The sequence below is a fragment of the Nerophis lumbriciformis genome, linkage group LG03, assembly GCF_033978685.3.
Source record: "Nerophis lumbriciformis linkage group LG03, RoL_Nlum_v2.1, whole genome shotgun sequence".
Classification (NCBI taxonomy): domain Eukaryota; kingdom Metazoa; phylum Chordata; class Actinopteri; order Syngnathiformes; family Syngnathidae; genus Nerophis; species Nerophis lumbriciformis.
The window spans coordinates 13,965,154-13,990,151 of record NC_084550.2 but is presented as its reverse complement, the minus strand read 5'-3'; the positions used below and the strand labels follow the sequence as shown (position 1 = coordinate 13,990,151).

Here is a 24,998-nt window from a genome sequence, read left to right as displayed (position 1 = left end):
TACTCCTTTGGCCCCCACCCCGCCCGGAGCGTTGCTGTCTCAGCTGCTTGCTTTTCCTACAGCACTTCGCCCAATGGCCTCTTGCACCACAGGCAGAGCATTCGTCATTATATGCGGGACATTGACGGGGTTTATGGCTCCTACCACAATTTGGGCACGCCCTCTGTCCACAGCATGGATTTTCTCACTGTGTGACATGCCAAGTTGCTGTAACTGTTCATTACCTGCTGATAGGGCTTCGTATTTCCGCCCTTCTGTTAGTACATCCGCCAGAGAGTGGCCTTTGGGTTTGCTATACAGGTCATTTCTCAGAGCATCATGAGGTGTACTAGCAATGATGAGTTCAATTAGACGTTCGTTGAGCTCTTCATCAGTAAACTGGCATTTTTGAGCTAACGTTCTGGCTCTGGTAACAAAGTCGTCAATGCTCTCATTTGGCTTTTGCCTGTACTGCATTAGGTGGAGTGTATGGATCCTAAAATTCACATTCAGTTTCAACTGACCTTCATAGAATTCCCATAGTTTAGCAGGCTTCTTCTTGTCATCCTCACTGAGACCACTTGCATTCAGCCGTTTCAGTCCTTCATCTCCAATGCCACGGCATATTTTCCTCGCTTGCTTAGCAGCATCTGTTATTTCTTCATCCTCTAGGTAAAGAATAATTTTCTGTTTAAACAGTGATATGGCCTCACTCAGGTCCGGGTCGGTCCAGTTCATGGTCGGTAGGTGTGTAGCCATGGCGCACTCTCGTTTGGGTTGCTCCCGACGTGCAGACCGCTGCTATCAGTTAGCTCGGCTCCTCACGTGTGGTGCGGGCGACGACAGAATTATCCTCGGACAACTCCCCCTCTCGTTCTGCTCCGTGGGTGATCACTTTAGTCACCGCTGCCACCATGAAGTATTATTGTATGTATATAAATAATTCACTGGGTAGTTATGACTGGAACATGTTTTATTTCAACCCGGTTGTTTACATGGCCGGCATGCTAGTAGTGGTGTTACATCATAAAAGGTCCGTCGTGCATCCGCCGCGTCATATCCGTTCTCAGCACATATCACTACACTCAGGACCTTGTAAATAATGTAAATAATTCCATGTATATACTCTGACGATTATCTTGTGTGATAACTGTATTATGAAAATAGTATACAGTATATCTGTATCATGAATCAGACAAGTTGAAAAACGTATTCGGGTGTTACCATTTAGTGGTCAATTGTACGGAATATGTACTTCACTGTAAAATCTACTAATACAAGTTTCAGTCAATCAATCAATAGTTCAAGTGAAGTTGTTGTACAGTACATGCTCCACTAGGGGACGGTATGCACCTTTTCATGGCTGCGACCCGCCATTAACCCAGAAGAAGAAGAAGAAGGAGCGGAAGAAAAAAAAAAGAACAGCCCATAATAACAGAAATGGAAATGCAAACAAAAACCCAAATGCTACCTTTCCTCTGCGTCAAACGTTCGAGATAAAATATCACCGCCTCTTTGTTTCAGCCACAGCTCCATGCGCACGTTATCGATTGTGTGTACATGACGGAACTGGCTAGCGATAGCAATGCTAACGTGAAAGCAAAATGGGAGACTCGAAGACTCGAACTCGGCGTTCATCATTTTAGGCGGAATTTGTGCCAGTGACTTTTTGGTTGGTCCACGATTAAATAAAGCACGTCTTCAAAATGAAGTTTACTGAGCATCTTTCCGCTCACATCACACCGGAATGGAGGAAACAATACATTCAGTACGAGGTAAGTCACAGTTTTGCATGCTAACGGGAAGCTAATGGCGTCATTACTACTAATAATAATACACCCTGGCTTCATTGTCTTTTCTGTGTCCCGTCACTGTTTTCACTCATTTTTCAGTTTTTGCTGTAGTACATACAGCCCGTCGGTGCTTGCTGACAAAGCATCCACTAACTAGTGCGTGTGGGTGTGTTGTTGTCACTGTCACACCACAAGCAGTGTTTTTCCACCGCATCAGCTGCATGTTGTGTTGTTTTGGACCAATGTTGCCGACTCATCAGTAAGAAAAGCAGCGATTGGCTGTCGTCACATGACGCCAACACCTCATTTGCATAACTTCTCATTGTGCGCAATTGTGATCAATATTCCCTCTAATTTTTCATGTGTGTGAGCAAACGCACAAACACCCTGAGCATTCAGTGGAATACAGACGTGCACACTGTGGTCATACCAGCAGCACATTTGTCTCAAACCTGACATAACAATTTAAACGTCTTATTATAATCAATTGACTAGTCAATTTCAAGAGATTATTTTCTAATATATGTGATTTGGCCCACTTAGATATTGTTTTTTTTTTTGAATCCGCTATGCACTATCGTATTTTATGCCTGGGTGGGGTCCTGCTTTGGAAAGATTGTACCCCTTTCCATACTTGCCAACCTTGAGACCTGCGATTTCGGGAGGTGGGGGTGGGGGCGTGGTCGAGGGTGGGGCAGGGCGTGGTTAAGAGGGGAGGAGTATATTGACAGCTAGAATTCACCAAGTCAAGTATTTCATATATATATATATATATATATATATATATATATATATATATACTGTATATCAGGGGTCCTCAAGTACAAATCTTGAAGGTCCACAAATGTTTTTTTGAAACAGGCTGGGTCCGTTTATTATCGGTCAAGCGTATATAGTAGCAGGAGGTAGGTAGTAGTTTAACATTTTCTTAAAATTAACAAAAATAAAATAAATATCCAATAAAATACATGAAATATTTTCTTTGAAACAAAAATAAATAAGAACTTAAATAAAACTTTCAGTTTTAACGAAAAATAAATACTTTTAAACACAACCCTCCTATCCCTGGTAAACACATGACCTCAACAGATCTCATTCATGTGCAAATATAACTATGGTACAGTACATCCCCATTGTGTAAAACACAGCTGCTCAATGGGAAAATTGGGCTCTTGGGGTTGAAACCAAGACTTTGAACTTTGGCACAAAACATTTGATGATCATTGCCACTGAATAAATCCAGGCCAGTGTCATGAAGTACACTTCTCTGAAATCATGAGAAGTGTACTCATGATTTCAGAGTACACTTCTCAAAGATTTGCACAAAGGACAGACTGGTGGATTATGCAGTGATAAGATATCAGGCCAGGGTGGTGTTCTCTCAGACGCGGAACCAGTCCCTTCTCTCTCCCCAACATGGCTGGAGCTCCATCAGTAGCAATGGACACAACTTTCTTCAGATCTATCCCTTTTTCATTCAGCATTTCTGACATTGCTTTATAGATGTATTCTCCCCTTGTTTGTCCACTGAGGTTTGCCAGGCTCAAAACATCTTCAATAAACTCCCCCTTTTCCTCATCATAATACCTCACAAACACCAACAACTGAGCATTTTGTCAGTGGTGTCAGTGGACTCATCCACTGCTAGGGATATGCACTCTGCATTTTTTTTTCCATCACAAAGCTGCTTGGACAAATCACCAGCCAGTATTTCAGTACGTCTGGTAGCTGTGGCATCAGAGAGTGGGATTTGATTTATTTTAGCTGTCATTTCCTCCTTTTCTTTGCCTTAAAACATGGCACCCATCACTTTAGTCAAGCATTATTTAATTATTTCTGCATCAGAGAATGGCTTCTTGTGTTTACTCAAAACCCATGCCACTCTGAGTGAGCACTCTGTTGCTATTTGTTGTTGTGTCATAGATTTAACAAAAATCTTGCTTGATGTTTCATATGACTTTTTCAGCCTCATGATTTATTTTTTTCTTAGCTCTGAATCATGAGGAAATGTCTCTTCAAATTCGCGGTGCTCTTTCAGATAGTGACGTTTCAGATGTTCACTTTTCACCAGAGCAACAGTACTGTTGCATATTAGACACATTGGTCTGGTACTTGCAGTAGGTAGGATGAAAACATATTGCTCTGTCCATTCTTCCTTGAAACGTCGGTTTTCCCTGTCCACCTTTCTTTTACCACCCTGAGCCAACTTGGAGCATGCCATTGTGATTTGATTCACATTCAGTGACTGACGAGTGAATAGTTAGCGAAGTAGCGATACGAGACAACTGTGTGCCTGCAGCTAAAGGTTCCATGCACTGTGCACATGTGTATGACCCAGGTGGTAACAGCCTATCAGCGCGTCGTTGTGATAGAGAGGACAACCCATACCCCGGAATCAGCCAATCAGAGTGGCGTTCTCTCGCTCTCACTCCGTCTCTCTCTCTTTCTCTCTCTGAGAGAGAGAGGGAGAGAGAGAGAGAGAGAGAGAGAGAGAGAGAGAGACGGAGTGAGTGAGACACGGAGAAGTGTAAACGAAACCTGGAGATATTTGACTAAAAACAACAAAGAACGTTGACTTGCGCTAGCGATAACTCAAAGATAGATACAATTATTATATTTTTTTATAATAATTATAATTATAATAATAAAAAAAAACAATTTTTTTTTTTTTTTTTTTTTTACTATAATTCGTGCTGGGTCCGGACGGACACGTCGCTGGGTCCGGACATGGACCGCGGTCCGCCTGTTGAGGATCGCTGCTGTATATAAAGTTAAGTTAAAGTTAAAGTACCAATGATTGTCACACACACACTAGGTGTGGCGAGATTATTCTCTGCATTTGACCCATCACCCTTGATCACCCCCTGGGAGGCGAGGGGAGCAGTGGGCAGCAGCGGTGGCCGCGCCCGGGAATCATTTTGGTGATTTAACCCCCAATTCCAACCCTATATATATCTACATCCTGAAAATATGCAAACAAAACTGTGTTTAGATAATTGATACTTCAAACTTGCATAAATAAATCTTAAGGACTATAACATAACTTGGCTTCTGAGAGCTTCAAAATGTAATGAATAAAATGCTAAAGTTGTTGATAAACAAGCAATTATTTTAATAATTAAATATGGTCATTTTAAATGAATTATAATGATCATTTAAAATTAATTATTTCAAATATGTTTATTTTAATGTATAATTCTAATGCCTGGATGTAATAAGGAGTCAGAAAAAATACAAATAAAAATACAATTAATTTTGATGTTTTTAGCAAAATATAGTAAAAATGTATTTAGTTTTTCTTTTTTTTAAATTAATAAATATATTTATTTTTAGTTAAGATAAACATGATAATACAATTTATCTCTAGTTTGGATGATTTAGTTCTTGTCACCCTGTTGTCCTCCCGTCGTGAAAAAAGGCTGTCCTCACTCAGGAGGCCACGCCCCCTCCAGCTCCGGCTGAAAATCGGCAGATTTTCGGGAGAATATTTGTCCCGGGAGGTTTTCGGGAGAGGCACTGAAATTCGGGAGTCTCCCGGAAAATTCGGGAGGGTTGGCAAGTATGCCCCTTTCAGAGATCACATTTAGTTCCCCTTAAAACATTCACATGTTGCATGAGATGAAGTGTTTATTAACTTTCTGTCCGTAAAATAAATATTTTTATTAGCAATTATGTAGTCCTGTAACATAATTTCATGATTAATATCCAAAAAATAACATTCTTAACAAATGACAGTAGAATAAGCACACTGATTGAGGAGTCATAGTAAAACGACCTGAAATTTACACTTTACGTGTAGTGTTGGAGTTGTCCAACTTTTTGTGTGGCCATAAACCATACTTGCGAACCCTCCCGAATTTTCAGCGCCTCTCCCAAAAACCTCCCAGGACAATTTTCAGCCAGAGCTGGAGGCCACGCCCCCTCCAGCTCCATGCGGACCTGAGTGAGGACAGCCTTTTTTCACGACCGGAGGACAACAGGATGAAGAACTAAATCATCCATCCATCCATCCATCCATCCATTTTCTACCGCTTATTCCCTTCGGGGTCGCGGGGGGCGCTGGAGCCTATCTCAGCTACAATCGGGCGGAAGGCGGGGTACACCCTGGACAAGTCGCCACCTCATCGCAGGGCCAAATCATCCAGACTAGAGATAAATTGTATCATTATGTTTATTTTACCGAAAAATAAATATATTTATTAATTTTAAATACATTTTTACTGTATTTTGCTAAAAACATCAAAATTAATTGTATTTTTATTTGTATTTTTTCTGACTCCTTATTACATCCAGCCATAGAATTATACATTAAAATAAACATATTTGAAAGTTAATTTTAAATGATCATAATAATTCATTTAAAATGACCATATTTAATTATTAAAATAATTGCTTGTTTATCAACAACTTTAGCATTTTATTCATTACATTTTGAAGCTCTCAGAAGCCAAGTTATGTTATATTCCTTAAGATTTATTTATGCAAGCTTGAAGTATCAATTATCTAAACACAGTTTTGTTTGCATATTTTCAGGATGTAGAATGGTGAATTCTAGCTGTCAATATACTCCCCTCTTAACCATGCCCCGACCCCAACCACCCCCCCCCACCTCCCGAAATCAGAGGTCTCAAGGTTGGCAAGTATGCCATAAACGCACCAGTGGCTAATTGCCATAGTGTATGTGTTGGTGCAGGTGAGAGAGAGAGCAAGCGGCTGCTGTTGATATAACAGATGACAAAGAGTTGCTTTTGGCTTGGTTTGTACGGTAGACAACGACCAGTTTTGCTAGATAAAAGTATTTTACACATTGTTTTGGTGTGGTTATGGCCGACAAACAATTTCGCTAAATAAAGGGACCGATGGAATTCCTGTCCTACTTTAAGTGTCTCCACAGATGTTACAATAATTTAAGTGTTGACAAACATTGTTTTATCTGTTGTGGCCGCCTTTCGTCACCTGTTATTCACAGTTGCATTGCAAAATCATACAAAACAAACGATTTGTTTATTTTGTTTAGAGTGGGATTTGAGTTTTTGCTCGGCATAGATTTGCTGTGCGCAGAGGACATGTGAGCAGTGCACAATTTCGCAGGTGCGCACCTTAGAGGGAACGTTGATTGTGATGGACCAAACGTTTGTATTAGGGCTGGGCGATATGGCCTTTTTTTAATATCTCAATATTTTTAGGTCATATAGCGATACACGATATATATCTCAATATTTTTGCCTTAGCCTTGAACGAACACTTGATGCATATAATCACAGCAGTATGGTGATTCTGTGTCTACATTAAAACATTCTTGTTCATACTGCATTAATATATGCTCATTTTAAACTTTCATGCAGAGAGGGAAATCACAACTAAGTCAATTGACCAAAACTGTATTTATTAAACAGTTATTAAACAGTGGCACAAACATTCATGTCATTTCCAAAACAGAAAGTGCAAAATTGTCATAGTCATTTTAAAACAAGCTATTAGTGCACTTTTGTGCATGATGTCACTAAGATGACATATCATAACAACACTAAATTAAAGTGCACTTTTTGTACAGAACGCCACTGCAATAGTTGAAAACAAATAAAGTGCACTTTCGTGCATGATGTCACACAAGATATTTCAATAAGTGTCAAATGAAAATGAGCTGCATAATAGGAAATCAAATTGTGTACGTCTTTCGCTACGTGGTAGGTTCCTGCGAACGTTATCTCCTTTTGTTGTTGACCATTTTTTTCATACGGTGTTGATCTGGAAATGTTTACCTCGGCACCGAACGGAGATGTTGACATGCGGAGTAAGCACTCTTCATTCTCTAGCAGGTGACTTTTCAAATGATGCTACATATTAGCAGTAATGCTACTTTTTGTAGCAATGCTTTTCCCCCACACTTGACAAATTACGGTTGTCTGTTCGACATATTCCCACTTGAAGCCAAACCACCGCCAGACGACAGACCCCCTGCTGTTTTTCTTGGGAATTAATTCTTCCTTCATTTGTTACCAGATTTGCACCTTCTTTCTCTCAGATTACCGCTCGCACCACTCCGCTAGCATCACAGCTAACGTTACCCATGCTGCTACCTCTCTGTTCCGAGAGGGCGTATACGTGTGTGACGTATGACGTGACAGTATGTGACGTATGTAAGAAGGTGCGCTTGCTGTCTGTGAGAAGGACAGACAAGAAAGAGTGGGAAGAGCCTGTAGTGTAATGCCCGCAGCTAAAAGCAACTGCGTGAGAACGTATACTCAAATATCACGATATAGTCATTTTCTATATCGCACAGAGACAAACCCGCGATATATCGAGTATATCGATATATCGCCCAGTCCTAATTTGTATTACAAGAAAGTATGCAACATCCGTCTCAATGGTACACACCTGCGTTCATTTAATTGTATGTATAACGACACCAGAACATTATTTTCGTTCACCCTTCTTGTAGAACAGGTAGTTATAGATCATTTTAGCTGAAACAAACTGTGTTGCCATTTTCTTTGTCTTATTTACACACCCATCCATCCATTTTCTACCGCTTGTCCCTTTTGGGGTCGCGGGGGGTGCTGGAGCCTATCTCAGCTGCATTCGGGCGGAAGGCGGAGTACACTCTGGACAAGTCGCCACCTCATCGCAGGGCCAACACAGATAGACAGACAACATTCACACTCACTTTACATTATTTGATTCAACCAATGTCCTTTTTTCTGCACTTGTCTCGCCATCTGGTTTGGAAACTTGGTCTACTAGTCGTGTTTTGGCCTCTTTCCTCCTATTATATAGCTTTTTGTAAGTGACATCACCATACTTGCCAACCCTCCCGATTTTTCCGGGAGACTCCCAAATTTCAGTGCCCCTCCCGAAAATCTCCCGGGGAAACCATTCTCCCGAATTTCTCCCGATTTTCACCCAGACAACAATATTGAGGGCGTGCCGTGATGGCACTGCCTTTAGCGTCCTCTACAACCTGTCGTTGCGTCCGCTTTTTCTCCAAACAAACAGCGTGCCGGCCCAGTCACATGTTGTATGCGGCTTCTACAGACACACATAAGTGACTGCAAGACATACTTGATCAACAGCCATACAGGTCACACCGAGGGTGGCCGTATAAACAACTTTAACACTGTTACAAATATGCGCCACACTGTGAACCCACACCAAACAAGAATGACAAACACATTTCGGGAGAACATCTGCACAGTAACACAACATAAACACAACAGAACAAATACCCAGAATCCCTTGCAGCCCTAACTCTTCCGGGCTACAATATACACCCCCGCTACCACCAAACCCCCCCACCCCGCCCACCTCAACCCCGCCCCCCCATCTCCCAAATTCGGAGGTCTCAAGGTTGGCAAGTATGGACATCACCGACTTTTCACTCATTGACCTAAGTGAAGTTGGCTCCTTTGTATAGCAAAAACTAGAGTAACGCCATTTGTTTGTGCTACTTGTTATTGTTTGTAAGCAGTGTTAGGAAAATTACTTTAAAATAGTAATTAATTTTAGCTACTCATTACTTAACAAAAAAAGGTAATTAAAATATTAACGGAATTACTCTCCAGAATAAATATATATCAGGAAAAGTAATTAATAAATTACTTGGGAAAAAAAACGTTAATTATCTGGCATATGCAATTGAGAGGCGTTTTATGAGAGCGGTGCCTGTTGCGAAGGGACGTGGGACATCAGCGTCCAGACAGAGCAGCATTAGCTCAGCTGCGTTTGGTAGCTCAGCTATGGCAGTTTGCGGGCATTTATGGCAGCTCTATTTAATCTTTTCACTGGATTGTGTTGGCGCTAGTTAACAAAGAGATTGAATGTGTTTCCATGGCTGTCTTGTCTCCTTGTCCACTCGTGTACTTGGCCTACACGTTGTTTGCTGTGTGACGTTGCCTCATCCTTTTTAATATCAAGGTCATTTTAGCGTAGTTATAAATAAATGATAAATGGGTTGTACTTGTATAGCGCTTTTCTACCTTCAAGGTACTCAAAGCGCTTTGACACTACTTCCACATTTACCCATTCACACACACATTCACACACTGATGGCGGGAGCTGCCATGCAAGGCGCTAACCAGCAGCCATCAGAAGCAAGGGTGAAGTGTCTTGCTCAAGGACACAACGGACATGACGAGGTTGGTACTAGGTGGGGATTGAACCAGGGACCCTCGGGTTGCGCACGGCCACTCTTCCACTGCGCCTGCCTTGTTGACATACAACCACAACTGCTGTAGCGTGTCATCAAACGTTGTATAGTAGGTAAAAGTAATTAATTAGATTACTCGTTACTAGTAAAAGTACGGTTTGTAGAGAATCTGGTGAAGATGTAATGTTATTAAGTGCCTCAGTTTCTTTTGTTTTGCCCTGGACGGCTGGTTGATGGAAGCTAATATTAGCCAATTGTGTTACTGCTGATGCTTCTTCATGTGTTAGACTCCCATGAGGTGGGGTGGGGGGATTATATGTTGAATCAGAATTGCACAATTTAAAAAATATTGATCCATAATCGATGAAATGTATATTTTTCTTACCCATCCCCGTGCCAGCACTCAACCCCTACTCTACTTGAAAACTTTTGTTACGCTTTTGATCATTAGCTACTAGGGTTGTCCTGATACCAATATTTTGGTACCGGTACCAAAATGTATTTCGATACTTGTCGATACTTTTCTAAATAAAGGGGACAACAAAAAATGGCATTACTGGCTTTAATTCAACAAAAAATCTTACAGTACATTAAACATGTGTTTCTTATTGCAATCAAAGAACAATTTTTTCCTTAAATAAAATAGTGAACATACTAGACAACTTGTCTTTTAGTAGTAAGTAAGCAAAAAAAGGCTCCTAATTAGTCTGCTGACGTATGCAGTGACATATTGTCATTCATCATTCTCTTTTTTTGTCAAAATATAAAGGACAAGCTGTAAAAATTGATTATTAATCTACTTGTTCATTTACTGTTTATATCTGGTTATTTTCCGCTTCAACATGTTCTATCTACATTTCTGTTAAAATGTAATAATCACTAATTCTTCTGTTGTTTGATACTTTACATTAGTTTTGGATGATACCAGAAATTTAAAGTTAAAGTTAGGTTAAAATTTAGGTATCGATCTGATACTAAGTAGTTACAGGATCATACATTGGTCATAATTTAAGTTCTCATGTGTCCAGAGACATATTTCCTGTGTTTATGAATATAATATCCATCCATCCATTTTCTACCGCTTATTCCCTTCGGGGTTGCGGGGGGCGCTGGAGCCTATCTCAGCTACAATCGGGCGGAAGGCGGGGTACACCCTGGACAAGTCGCCACCTCATCGCAGGGCCAACACAGATCGACAGACAACATTCACACTCACATTCACACACTAGGGCCAATTTAGTGTTGCCAATCAACCTATCCCCAGGTGCATGTCTTTGGAGGTGGGAGGAAGCTGGAGTACCCGGAGGGAACCCACGCAGTCACGGGGAGGACATGCAAACTCCACACAGAAAAATCCCGAGGCCGGGATTGAACTCACGACGACTCAGGACCTTCGTATTGTGAGGCAGACGCACTAACCCCTCTTCCACCGTGCTGCACATATTTCCTGTGTTTATGAATATAATATGAATTTTAAAAAAATAAATAAAAACATTTTGTGACGCTAAAAAATATTGATGTAATCATAGTAGTATTGACTAGATACACTCTTGTACTTGGTATAATTACTGTAGATGTCAGGTTTAGATCCACTTATGGCATTTGTTTACATTGTGACGCCGATGAGCTGTTGTATCCTCCTACAGTGTGTAGTGAAGCATGTCTAGCTATTCTTCGTCCTGCAGGGATGATACTTGTAAGAAACTTACTTTATTTGTCGCCATGGAGGCGAGGATTAGTGATTTAGGAGTAGCTAAAACACTGCCGATTGCGGTTGGACATCAGCCGCTAACTAGCTAGCCATGTTTTAAAGCACCTCTTCCTGAAGGCGTTTCAGTGTTATAACTTCACCATTATTGTCAGTTTTTCAGCCAAAATGCGTCTGTTCTCCCTTTTCTGTCTACACACTGTTTGCTTGTAAGTACCCCGTGTGTGCGCGCTGCCGAACATGCTCCTCTGATCGTAAAACCAGCAATGTCCTGACGTGACGACGACGCGCCGTCATGCCTGTAAAAAAATAAAAATATGGCGAACCAGTTCTTTTCAAACAGAGTATAGTACCGTTTTGATTCATTAGTACCGCAATACTACACTAGTACCGGTATACCGTACAACCCTATTAGCTACTTGTCTTCTACTTATGTTTTCCATCCCATACTACTGTACTCTTCTCATCATCAAGACTACATTTGGAGGTTCCACAGTGTTCATTATTTAGAAAATAATAAGGACATTTGTGCTTTGAGACACTGTATTGATCATGAATGTTGTCCTATTTTGTGTTTTGTCAGGCTTTTAAAGAGATGCTATATGCTGCTCAGGACCAGGCCCCATCAATAGAAGGTATTATTTCTCCTCTATTCTCCCATTTCTGTCTTTGTCTCTTTTTGTTTTGTTTGTTTTTTTGTTATTTTGACTCACACAGAGGCAGAACAATAATACAACTATACCAAATACGGCTGGGCGATGCGACTGAACACTGTATCACAATATACGTGTTTTATATCAAACGATATAGATCATTATTGATTTTTTTAATGACCTATCGAAAACAAGGACTAGGAGTTTGAGTTTGATTCGAACATGCATGCATACAACACGATACATCCCAATTTCCAGTTTCTGTATTCAACATGTTCAAAAAGGAGTAGGAATAAGCAGAGCTTATTTAATCCTACTCCTTTTCCTTTACGTAGCAGTTGTTAACATGTTTGTTCACTTCCTGTTCTCAATTTATTCACAGTATACTCCATAAGTAATCACATTAAAAATGAATAAATAATAATTAGTGAAGTAATTTATATTTAATATGGTGAGATAATAAGATTATCTAGAAAACGAATGGATGGATGAAATAAATTCAGAATTTTTATCATGTTTTTTCTTCTTTGTACTTTGTAAACACTTTAAGTTTGAAGAGTTTCTTAAATTGGACCATATTAGTACATTGTTTGATTTATTTGCTTAATCCATTCCATAATTCAATTCCACATAGTGATCAAATTATTCAGGAGAAAAATATATTAAATAACATTTTTATAATTTTTTAATAATTAAAAAAAAAAATATATATATATATATATATATATATATTTCAAATGTAACTTCCTCTGATTAAAATACCCTCAGCTATCAATGTAGAAAGAAAATGAAATGTCAACACAAGCATGGAAAACACCCAAACAATGTAAACAAGTCTAGAGACTTTTAATCTGTTTTTTTTGTTTTAAAAACAACTAGCAACAAATCTTGCATCTTCTGGTGTTATTGTAGAATGTAGTCGTGTTTAGAGACTCTACTTCTGTCCCTCGACGAAAGAGGCTAGCATGACGTCACACTTGCTTGGCGCTGCTCCAGTTGGACTTTTCTCCTTAAAAGCCGCCACTATTCTCTTAATATTTGCACATTCTGTAGATGGCTGTCCGCGGGTATATCTGCAATATATATATAAAAATCACGTCCACATCACAGACATGCTGACAACGCTCCAGACAATGGCGTGCGTTTTGTTTACTTCCGGTTTCGGCGCCACGGTTTTCGGTGATCAAAGTCTTTTTTCGGTGGTCAAGTTTTTGGTACATCACTTGTCAATAGTGCTCAAATAATAGACTATATGAATCAATTCATACTGTAACAACCAGCTAATGTTAATATTCTATGTGTGGTTTGGATTTGATGTCAGTTTTTTCCATGGTCGCTAACACACTGTCCGTGCCTGAAAGGTGATTGGCGGAGAATGATGAAGTGTTATTGTGTGTTCGGGGAAGTGCCGACTCACGAGACGAAAGTGTTTGCACAGGTAAAACCTGTTGGAATTGTGCAGTTTATTGTCATAAGATTGGTAATACAAGTTAAAAATAGCGTCAGCCTTTGTGTGATTTCTTCTGGGGGCTACATTATATTATATTACTTTAATTTGTTTTCAAGTAAAAAAAACAACAACCTTATCTTTAAGGTGTGGCGGTAATAAAAATGCTGTGGTGGCGCGCCACATTCAATTACATTAAGGGTAAACCCACTGATAAGTGATCACTTCCTGCATTGCTCGGTTACCAGAGAGCGAGTGTCTTTGTTAATGCAACCAACCTTGCTTCCATACTTTCCGCTTTCTTCCGTCAAAGTCACTCAAAGTCTTATTCCTTCATGAGCTCAGTTCACTTCTTTATCCTTTGGAATCTAGCCTTGATGCTAACATGTAGCCAATGAAGAGAAGCCAGCAGGAGTAATACTATATTACTATTTATAATGCTATAATTATATAATAATACCATATTTCTCAGCTACAGTCAAAATGCAGGCAGCAGAATTTTTACTTTTTTAGGCTGACCCAACCTGACCTGATAAGAGAACATTCCAATAATCAATGCGGGATGTGATGAAAGCATGGATTAGGACCTCTGATCCATGCATTTTTAAATGATAACATTGTACAAAGTTTTGCAATGTTTGCTTTTGTGTGGTAGGCTGAGGTCTTGTCTCGCATCTTGGTCTTTCTTTGCGTTGCAAATGTCACGTACACTCAAAGGGATGCTGGGCGATAAAATGATACCAATCGCGATAGACACGTACCGTATTTTCCAGACTATACAGCGCACCAGTATATAAGTAGCAACACCCACTAAATTTTAGATTTTTTTTACTGGACTATAAGTCGCAGATAGATATTGCAGGCCTCGAATTTTAACTTTTTAAGGTCAAGGCAAGCGTTGCCTTAGGAGGGCTCATATTTTAGGGCACCAAGGCAAACATTATTTTCTTTCGAGGCAGGGGCTCCAATGCATATATATGTATGTATATATATATATATATATATATATATATATATATATATATATATATATATATATATCCATCCATTTTCTACCGCTTATTCCCTTTTGGGGTCGCGGGGGGCGCTGGAGCCTATCTCAGCTACAATCGGGCGGAAGGCGGTGTACACCCTGGACAAGTCGCCACCTCATCGCAGGGCCAACACAGATAGACAGACAACATTCACACTCACATCCACACACTAGGGCCAATTTAGTGTTGCCAATCAACCTATCCCCAGGTGCATGTCTTTGGAGGTGGGAGGAAGCCGGAGTACCCGGAGGGAACCCACGCAGTCACGGGGAGAACATGCAAACTCCACACAGAAAGATCCCGAGCCCGGGATTGAACCCAAGACTACTCAGGACCTTCGTATTGTGAGGCAGATGCACTAACCCCTCTGCCACCGTGAAGCCCTTATATATATATATATATATATATATATATACAGTATATATATGTGTGTGTGTGTGTATATACATATATATATGTGTGTATATATATATATGTGTGTATATATATATATATATATATATATATATATGTATATATATATATATATATATGTATATGTATGTATGTATGTATGTATGTCGGTAAGATCTATTCAGGTGTACTGGAGAGGAGGCTACGCCGGATAGTCGAACCTCGGATTCAGGAAGAACAGTGTGGTTTTCATCCTGGTCGTGGAACTGTGGACCAGCTCTATACTCTCGGCAGGGTCCTTGAGGGTGCATGGGAGTTTGCCCAACCAGTCTACATGTGCTTTGTGGACTTGGAGAAGGCATTCGACCGTGTACTCCTGTGGGGAGTGCTCAGAGAGTATGGGGTAACGGACTGTCTGATTGTGGCGGTCCGCTCCCTGTATGATCAGTGTCAGAGCTTGGTCCGCATTGCCGGCAGTAAGTCGGACCCGTTTCCAGTGAGGGTTGGACTCCGCCAAGGCTGCCCTTTGTCACCGATTCTGTTCATAACTTTTATGGACAGAATTTCTAGGCGCAGTCAGGGCGTTGAGGGTATCTGGTTTGGTGGCTGCAGGATTAGGTCTCCGCTTTTTGCAGATGATGTGGCTTAATCTGGCCAAGATCTTCAGCTCTCACTGGATCGGTTCGCGTCCGAGTGTGAAACGACTGGGATGGGAATCAGCACCTCCAAGTCCGAGTCCATGGTTCTCACCCGGAAAAGGGTGGAGTGCCATCTCCGGGTTGGGGAGGAAGGAGATCTTGCCCCAAGTGGAGGAGTTCAAGTACCTCGGAGTCTTGTTCACGAGTGAGGGAAGAGTGGATCGTGAGATCGACAGGCGGATCGGTGCGGCGTCTTCAGTAATGCGGACGCTCTTATCGATCCGTTGTGGTGAAGAAGGAGCTGAGCCGGAAGGCAAAAGCTCTCAATTTACCGTTCGATCTACGTTCCCATCCTCACCTATTGTCATGAGCTTTGGGTTATGACCGAAAGGACTAGATCACGGGTACAAGCAGCCGAAATGAGTTTCCTCCGCCGGGTGGCGGGGCTCTCCCTTAGAGATAGGGTGAGAAGCTCTGCCATCTGGGGGGAGCTCAAAGTAAAGCCGCTGCTCCTCCACATCGAGAGGAGCCAGATGAGGTGGTTCGGGCATCTGGTCAGGATGCCACCCGAACGCCTCCCTAAAGAGGTGTTTAGAGCATGTCCGACCGGTAGGAGGCCACGGGGAAGACCCAGGACACGTTGGGAAGACTATGTCTCCCAGCTGGCCTGGGAACGCCTCAGGATCCCCCGGGAAGAGCTGGACGAAGTGGCTGGGGAGAGGAAAGTCTGGGCTTCCCTGCTTAGGCTGCTGCCCCCGCCACCCGACCTCGGATAAGCGGAAGAAGATGGATGGATGGAATGAAAAAAAAACAAGAAATGTAAGAAAAATATGGTGTTTACTTTTTGATATCAATATAAAAGACAAAGCAGTTTGGCTAATGAAGATAAAGTCAAATAAAAAGGCTTTGTTCTTCAACAACAACCAACAGTTTGGCCAACAAAAATAAAAAGGAGTGATACCTTATATCTAACGCACAATCTTTGTGCCTCACCGACAACTCAACCAGCGTTCAATTCGATGAAATGACAAAACATTTTAGCTAGTATTGATGTTATTGGAACACTAACAATGTTGCAGTTAAATAAAGGACGAGTAAACATCCCAGTCAACGAACTTTATAAACAAGTCGTGACAATGTTCCCGACACATCGCCTGCTGTATGGTAACTCTCAGTCCCAGCAGCTGACGGAAGGATGTCAGCTGCACGTTCAAAATTAAACTGCAACATCAAATATTGTTTTCTTCCTTGCTCTTAATCGCACACCGAGACTTCACAGAAGTAGAAGCGATTGAAACGAAGAGATCGGCTCCGTTAGCTCGGAGGGAACATTTTCAAAACAAAGTCCAGGAGTGGCCGCCATGTTTCCTGAGCCGAACGGCTCAAGTGCGTATGCGCAGACTCTTTGGCACTTAAGGCTTTTCGGTAAATAAAAATTTTAACGGTGTTACTAACCGTCTCGAATTTTACCGTTGTCTATCATTATACCGTTTATCGTTACATCCCTACTCAATTAAGAAGTAAAAAGTCATGTTGTTGCCGTAAATGTTGGTAAATTTTTAGGGCATTACTGCAAATCATAAGGGCCATCGCGGCTAAAATTTGAGCCCTGATGTTGTGAAATTAGTTATATACACAGAAATATTCTGGAAATGTTTATTTACATACCTTAATTGTTTCCAAACGGTGTCTGTAAAACGGCTGATCAAACAAAACAGAAGTCATCGTCATGGACCCACTAGCTGCGCAAGCTCGCTCTCCAATCAGCTTAACAGACTCAATAACGCCACTGTGACGTTTTGGGGAATTTACTGAGGAATTTGTGAAACTGAAACAATACAAAAAGAATGCCATTGTAAGTTAATAATACTGTAGCATATTAGCTAATGCTAATGACGCTAGCTTCATTACATTACGATAGCACGTACAAATATGCATGAAAACACTCCTACAGACATCACACATGGGGCGGTTTAGTAAGTATAGATTGTTTTAGTTATATTGTAAAACTTACAAACGTCGCTTGGAGTGATGTATGAAGAATCTATACGAGTAGAAGACGATTAAAAGACGGAACAGCACTTTTACTTCCGGTTCAAAGCTTTAAACAGCAGTAATTCACATTCACCCAACAGCAGTGAGTGAACTCGTCCAAAAGATGGCGCCATAGCACTAATCACAACACCATTTCAGTGTCATTGCTTGTGTTAATTGAAAACTATTTGCATTATGGCAGTCAGCAAAGAAAAATCAATAATTTAGCCGCACTGTTGTAGCGGCTTATAGTCTGGAATAACAACAAATATGTTCTTACACTTTATGAAGCATTTCTTGTATATTCCTTATTTTCGCACCTTAATTTTAAGAGCTAATTGTTAAGTGTTCAATGTGATTTTACAATTTTGTTTACATTGTTTGAGTGTTTTTCATGCTTGTGTTGACATTTCCTCTCTGCCTCAATGGCTATTATAATCAGAGGAAGTTACATTTGAAACAAAAATGTTTATCTACCGATATCAAACACTTACATCGTGATACAGTTTTCAGCCATATCGCCCAACCCTATGCTGTAAAATACAAAACTGTTATTTTCGAGGCATTGTTGTATTATTATTTTGCTAGTTGTAATTGCTGGCTAATTTGGAATGTTTTTTGTGTAGTCACAGACGAGGACACCGTTAAAAGGTACTATGCAAAGTTTGAGGAGAAGTTCTTCCAGACGTGTGAAAAAGAACTGGCCAAGATTAACACATTTTACTCAGGTAATACCATCTCCTGTTAGCTCAACCTCATAGTCAGATTAGCACGCTAACTGTTCCAGAGAAGATGTTATTAACTAAAAATATGCTTCCTGCTTGTTCTCATGTGTCTTGCAGAAAAGCTGGCCGAGGCTCAGCGGCGGTTTGCCACTCTGCAGAATGAATTGCAGTCATCACTGGATGCTCAGAGAGAGATTGCAACAAATGGGAATGGCCTGCGGAGGAGGAAAACGGTGTTTACCCTATCACAGCAAGAACGATGCAAACACAGAAACATTAAGGACCTTCAACTGGCCTTCTCTGAGTTCTACCTCAGTCTGATCTTGTTGCAGAACTACCAGGTGCAAAACCCACTCTGTATATATGTGTATATATGTATATTATGTACTGTATATGTATACATACCATAAATATATATGGAGTAATATATATATATATATATATATATATATATATATATATATATATATATATATATATATATATATTTATGTATGTATATATATGTGTATATATGTCTATATAATAGAGATGTCCGATAATGGCTTTTTTGCCGATATCCGATATTCCGATATTGTCCAACTCTTAATTACCGATTCCGATATCAACCGATACCGATACATACAGTCGTGGAATTACCACATTATTATGCCTAATTTTGTTGTGATGCCCCGCTGGATGCATTAAACAATGAAACAAGGTTTTCCAAAATAAATCAACTCAAGTTATGGAAAAAAATGCCAACATGGCACTGCCATATTTATCATTGAAGTCACAAAGTGCATTTTTTTTTTTTAACATGCCTCAAAACAGCAGCTTGGAATTTGGGACATGCTCTCCCTAAGAGAGCATGAGAAGGTTGAGGTGGGCGGGGTTAGGGGGGGGCGGGGTTGAGGTGGGGGGTATGGGGTAGCGGGGGGTGTATATTGTAGCTTCCCGGAAGAGTTAGTGCTGCAAGGGCTTCTGGGTATTTGTTCTGTTGTGTTTATGTTGTGTTACGGTGTGGATGTTCTCCTGAAATGTGTTTGTCATTCTTGTTTGGTGTGGGTTCACAGTGTGGCACATATTTGTAAGTGTTAAAGTTGTTTATACGGCCAACCTCAGTGTGACCTGTATGGCTGTTGACCAAGTATGCCTTGCATTCACTTGTGTCTGTGTGAAAAGCCGTAGATATAATGTGATTGGGCCGGCACGCAAAGGCAGCGCCTTTAAGGTTTATTGCCGCTCTGTACTTCTCCCTACGTCCGTGTACCACTCCGTACAGCGGCGTTTTAAAAAGTCATAAATTTTACTTTTTGAAACCGATACCGATAATTTCCGATATTTCATTTTAAAGCATTTATCGGCCGATAATATCGGCAGTCCGATATTATCGGACATCTCTACTATATATGTATGTATATATTTATATTAATGTGTATATATGTGTATGTATATGTATATGTATATGTGTGTGTATATATATATATATATATATATATATATATATATATATATATATATATATATATATATAATATAATTATCACTTATCCTTCTACTTGACTTTTGTTTTGGGTACTGCTACTACTACTACTACTACTACTACTACTACTATATATTCACAAAATCTTGCGATATTTAAACAGGATATTTCTTGTTTGGAGAAAAAACAAATATTGTGTGTCGTCTCGTTGAGTTGAGTTAAGTGTATCGTCACCCACGTAGTTAAATGACTTATGACCCTGAAAGGAAATTAAAAAATGCTGTCAAAATGAAGTGGGTTGGTTCCTACTTCAGCCTGCAGTTTTTTGACAGCTCTTTGTTCCTTCCTGTGGTCCTCAAACGTGTGCAAATACAAATATCCTTAATTATTTTTTTTGGTTTTACACTGTTGAAGTAAACCTCCTATAAAATCATGTACTCCTTATATCTTCAAAAGAGGTTAAACAAAAAATCAGCAGAAGATGAAATCATTATTTTCCCCTCTGTATTTTCCAATCACAAAATACCGTATTTCTGTTTATTTTATGTTCAAGATCACGCACAGTCAGATATACTGAAGTTGCACTTAAATGTTTTTCTGCTTGCTTGTAATATGCATAAATCACTTTGTCTTACGGTGCTTGTTTTTTTTGTAGAACCTAAATTTCACAGGGTTCAGAAAGATCTTGAAAAAGCATGATAAGATTTTGGACACATCTCGGGGAGCCCACTGGAGAGTTGCCCATGTGGAAGTGGCGCCATTCTACACCTGCAAGAAAATCACACAGCTTATTTCTGAGACTGAGGTAAACCTATTACAAGTTATCATTAAGTGTGCGCAAAAAATCGGTTCACGTCCAAATCACAATTATTTTTCACCCCGATTCTAAATCGATTCATAATTTTCAAAAACTAATTAACTGCGTGGGTTCCCTCCGAGTGCTCCGGCTTCCTCCCACCTCCAAAAACATGCACCTGGGGATAGGTTGATTGGCAACCCTAAATTGTCCCTAGTGTGTGAATGTGAGTGCGAATGTTGTCTGTCTATCTGTGTTGGCCCTGCGATAAGGTGGCGACTTGTCCAGGGTGTACCCCGCCTTCCGCCCGAATGCAGCTGAGATAGGCTCCAGCACCCCCCGCAACCCCCCAAAAAAGGGACAAGCGGTAGAAAATGGATGGATGGATAATTTAAAAAAAATACATATACAGTCGTGGTCAAAAGTTTACATACAGTTGTGAAGGACATAATGTCATGGCTGTCTTGAGTTTCCAATAATTTCTACAACTCTCATTTTTTTGTGATAGAGTGATTGGAGCACATACTTGTTGGTCCCAAAAAACATTCATAGTTCGGAATTGATGGTGAAAACATTGCTGGACAGCAGGAAAAAGGCTAAATCTCCTACCATTGAGACAAAATGAATTGTAGATCAGCAAAACATTTGGATTGCAACAGGTAGATAAACAGTAGCCATGTTGAATAATTGCCATTTATTGCATGCAACTCAGCAGTATAAATAACACTGAACTGAAAATAAAGAATGTCAGCAATACCACAACAGATTATAGTTGTATTGCTCAATAGAGTTAACAATCTTCAATATGAGAGTAAATATTTTAAACTCGGCTACATTTTTGTTGTGGTTGTCACCTGCATGTAACCATTTTTGCTCCCCTTTAGGCGTTGGTCACAACAGAGTTAGAAGGAGGTGACAGGCAGAAAGCCATGAAGAGGCTGAGGGTACCTCCTTTAGGAGCTGCACAGGTCAGTCCCTCACAGAGACGCATGTTGCGGTTACTCCTGTGCACAGCCTTGGTAAAATGCCAGGCTTTCAGATAAAAAAGTGTATCTATACATTGTCAGGTTGAACACAGCCGAACATATGAGGGAATGTTTTGCAACAATGTTTATTCACTGACAACATGGAGGCATGTACAGGAATCACACACAACAGCAGGAATGTCAATAACAAGGCTTACCAAAATGTCCAATCAACTGAATTCACCTTAGCTGGACATCCCAGGGATGATCAGTTGAAACAGGATGCATCTGATCTCCCTTTGCAGCTTCACAGCAAACGCTGTGAATACTTACTTCCTCGTTCTTTATTTTTGATTCATTTGCAAAAAGCTTTAAAGATAACTTTTTCACATTGTCATTATGGGGTATTGTATGTAGAATTTTGAGAACAAAAAGGAATGTATTCCATTTTGGAATTAGGCTGTAACATAACAAAATGTGGAAGAAGTGAAGCGCTGTGATTACTTTGTGGACTCCCTGTGGACACTTACGATTTAAAAGACCGGTAGAGTGGAAAAACAAGTTGCCTCTATATTGTATAATATATATCGGATTATGACACCTAAAGACTTCCAAAGTTTGCGAGTAAATAGATATGATCAAAATAGTGTCAATCTCTCAGAGATTCCTGAGCCTTTTTGAGAGATAATGACATAGAGGAGTAACCACATATCCCTTACCCATCAATGAAAATTCTAATCGTGTAGACTTTGTGAGAGCCAACAACGATTACTTTGGGAAAAATGATGATCAAAAAACATATATTTTTGAACCTGAATAAAGGGAGGATGATCTCCAAGTTTTAGAAGCTGTGCTAAACAAATCCAGTTTTAGTGAAACACTAAGCATCATGTAACAGTGTTGCTAAGTGCTAAACAAGATATACAAACTACAACATAATAAAACGATATCCTATTGTACAATGTCTGCTCTCACTGTAATGACAACTGATAGGATGTCAATATCTTCCTGTTTATATGAAGAATTAATCATGATGCACACAAAGGGTTAACAAGGGAACGTCTCTCTGCAGACACTCTTTGGTTGTGTGTGTTTGTCTCCATCTCTGGGTATGAATTGAATGTCACAGATGAACAACTTTTAGATTCAAGGCTAAATCCTCCTGTTATCCAGATGAGTGTTTTTTAGTTAATATTCAGGTCACGACATGTATAAAGAGTATTGTTGGCGGGTTTTGGATGGTTAATTAGAGGGTTTTGTGGGCAAAATAGAGAGCCCCCATTGACTACATTGTTAGCAGACTTTTTATGTATTTATTTATTTAGGACTTGGAATGCATGGAAAAAGCCAAACATATGTGTTCTTGTCTTACATAAAGATTGTGAATGAAAAACAGCACATCTCTTTCCAATTTTTGCGTATTTCCAGTACGGATAAGGTATTCAGAGCGGAATATTTAAAATGGCTGACTGCATTTGTGGCATTTTGTGATATTTAAACTGTGTTTGATTGTAAATACGATTTGGATATGGTTAAATGGATACAAAGACACACAATTAAGCGCGTAAAGTCAACTTGTTTTTCCACTCTACTTCTACATTAAAATGTTTGTTTAAGCATTTCTCTCTTCTTTCAGCCGGCTCCTGCTTGGACCACCTTTCGAGTTGGACTTTACTGTGGAGTGTACCTCGTCTTAATGGTCACTGTTGTCATTACAGGTATTACACACACACTTTTAAACTGCAGAACGGCTTACTGGGTAGTTGTCTTTTTAGTGTCTGGAGAAGGTATGACTATTTGAATCCTTACAGCCTTCTTCCTCTCATTTTCATCGGACTTCACAAAGTTTAAAAACCCCTGATTCGGACTATTGTTACCTCACACAAACAAACAGACGTTCATATCAATACACTTAAATATCCTGTAGTATAATGTGTTATGTAATATCAGGATTGTCTCATCAGGGTTTTTCCTGGCTTAAATTGAGGCAGAGGTGGTACAATCCTGACCTTGCGGCAGAATTATTATTTTTTTAAATTTGCAGTAATATGCTGTAAAGAACACCGTAAATTGTATTGTCATTTTTTTTTATTTGATGGGTGGTTTGCTGTAAAATCCTAAGTCAAGCAGGTATTTAAGTATTTATTTTTATTTAGACAAAAAATATTTGGAAAGTATAATATACTGTAATCTTTGTTGCAATGATGCATACGGTACTATTAAAGTTTGAAAAGGCATGCAATTTCAAGCAGTACATATATTTTTTATTTCAAAATTGAAAAAATCCATTACATTTATTGTTTGCGGGCCAGATAAAATTATGTCGCGGGCCAGATCTGGCCCCCTGGCCTTGAGTTTAACACCTGTGGCCTAAGCACTTGCATAAGAGAATGATGGGCTCATAGCTTGTGTGGTGGGGCCACTTTTGCTTGAGACACTCATCGATGATTCTGAAGCAGCCTTCAAGTGCTCTGTGGACAAACATTTCCACATGTTGTCACCACCATGAATTATTACATTTTAACTGCCTGTTGCGTTAATTTATTTGCTCTGTTTCACCTGGACTCTTGACTTTGCTTCTCGCGAGATCGCTTTTTAAAGTAGTGGCTGATTTTGCCTGCCATATCTGCAATGCTAAAAAACATAAACGTTACTCTGACTTTTAACTTTTTTTAAATAAACACAACATGCTTGTAATGCTTTCTTGGGGTAACTCCTTTTAGTTGACTTTGTACCAGTCAATCTGTACCGTCATGAAACTCTACCTGATCCTATGTAAACTTGTAATAAATTCTTCAATCAATTGATCTATTATAATTAATCAGAAAAGGTTGGAAACAAAGCTAACACTACTAGCTTTGTTCACTTACCAGAGACAAAATGATCACAGCACAGTCTGGAGTGTTCTGTAGGAGTCCAGTGATCCCTCCGTATTATGCTCCGTATGGCAGAAATCTACTTGTTACGGCGGTCAACGTTATGCAGCAAGTAGCGGCTGTCGATATAGCGCTTCTATAGTGGCGCAACGCTGCAACTGCAGTTAAAATACGTAGCTGCTGCAGAGGGACATCAATCGCTCAATCAACACAGCCGTAGCTTTATGTTGTGTTGAGCGATATCAATGGCTCTGGCTGGGGGCAGCCGCCACGCAATTTTGAACGCAGGAAAAACCCTGCATATATAAAAACAATACTCGGCCACTCGTATTTATTCCTTTTTTAA

The 24,998-nt window shown here is 40.0% G+C and overlaps 1 protein-coding gene across 1 annotated transcript in view; it reads left to right on the top strand.

The window, feature by feature from the left end:
• Positions 1–1,354: 1,354 nt before the first annotated feature.
• The window catches only part of LOC133579537 (xenotropic and polytropic retrovirus receptor 1 homolog), a 72,364-nt gene continuing 48,720 nt past the window's right edge, over positions 1,355–24,998 (top strand). Inside the window, exons 1-7 of the mRNA XM_061934031.1 lie at positions 1,355–1,754; positions 12,210–12,261; positions 18,452–18,553; positions 18,668–18,891; positions 20,671–20,820; positions 21,696–21,779; positions 23,413–23,494. Coding sequence (XP_061790015.1) covers positions 1,686–1,754; positions 12,210–12,261; positions 18,452–18,553; positions 18,668–18,891; positions 20,671–20,820; positions 21,696–21,779; positions 23,413–23,494 — 763 coding nt within the window. The 5' untranslated portion in view covers positions 1,355–1,685. The remainder of the gene's footprint in view (positions 1,755–12,209; positions 12,262–18,451; positions 18,554–18,667; positions 18,892–20,670; positions 20,821–21,695; positions 21,780–23,412; positions 23,495–24,998) is intronic.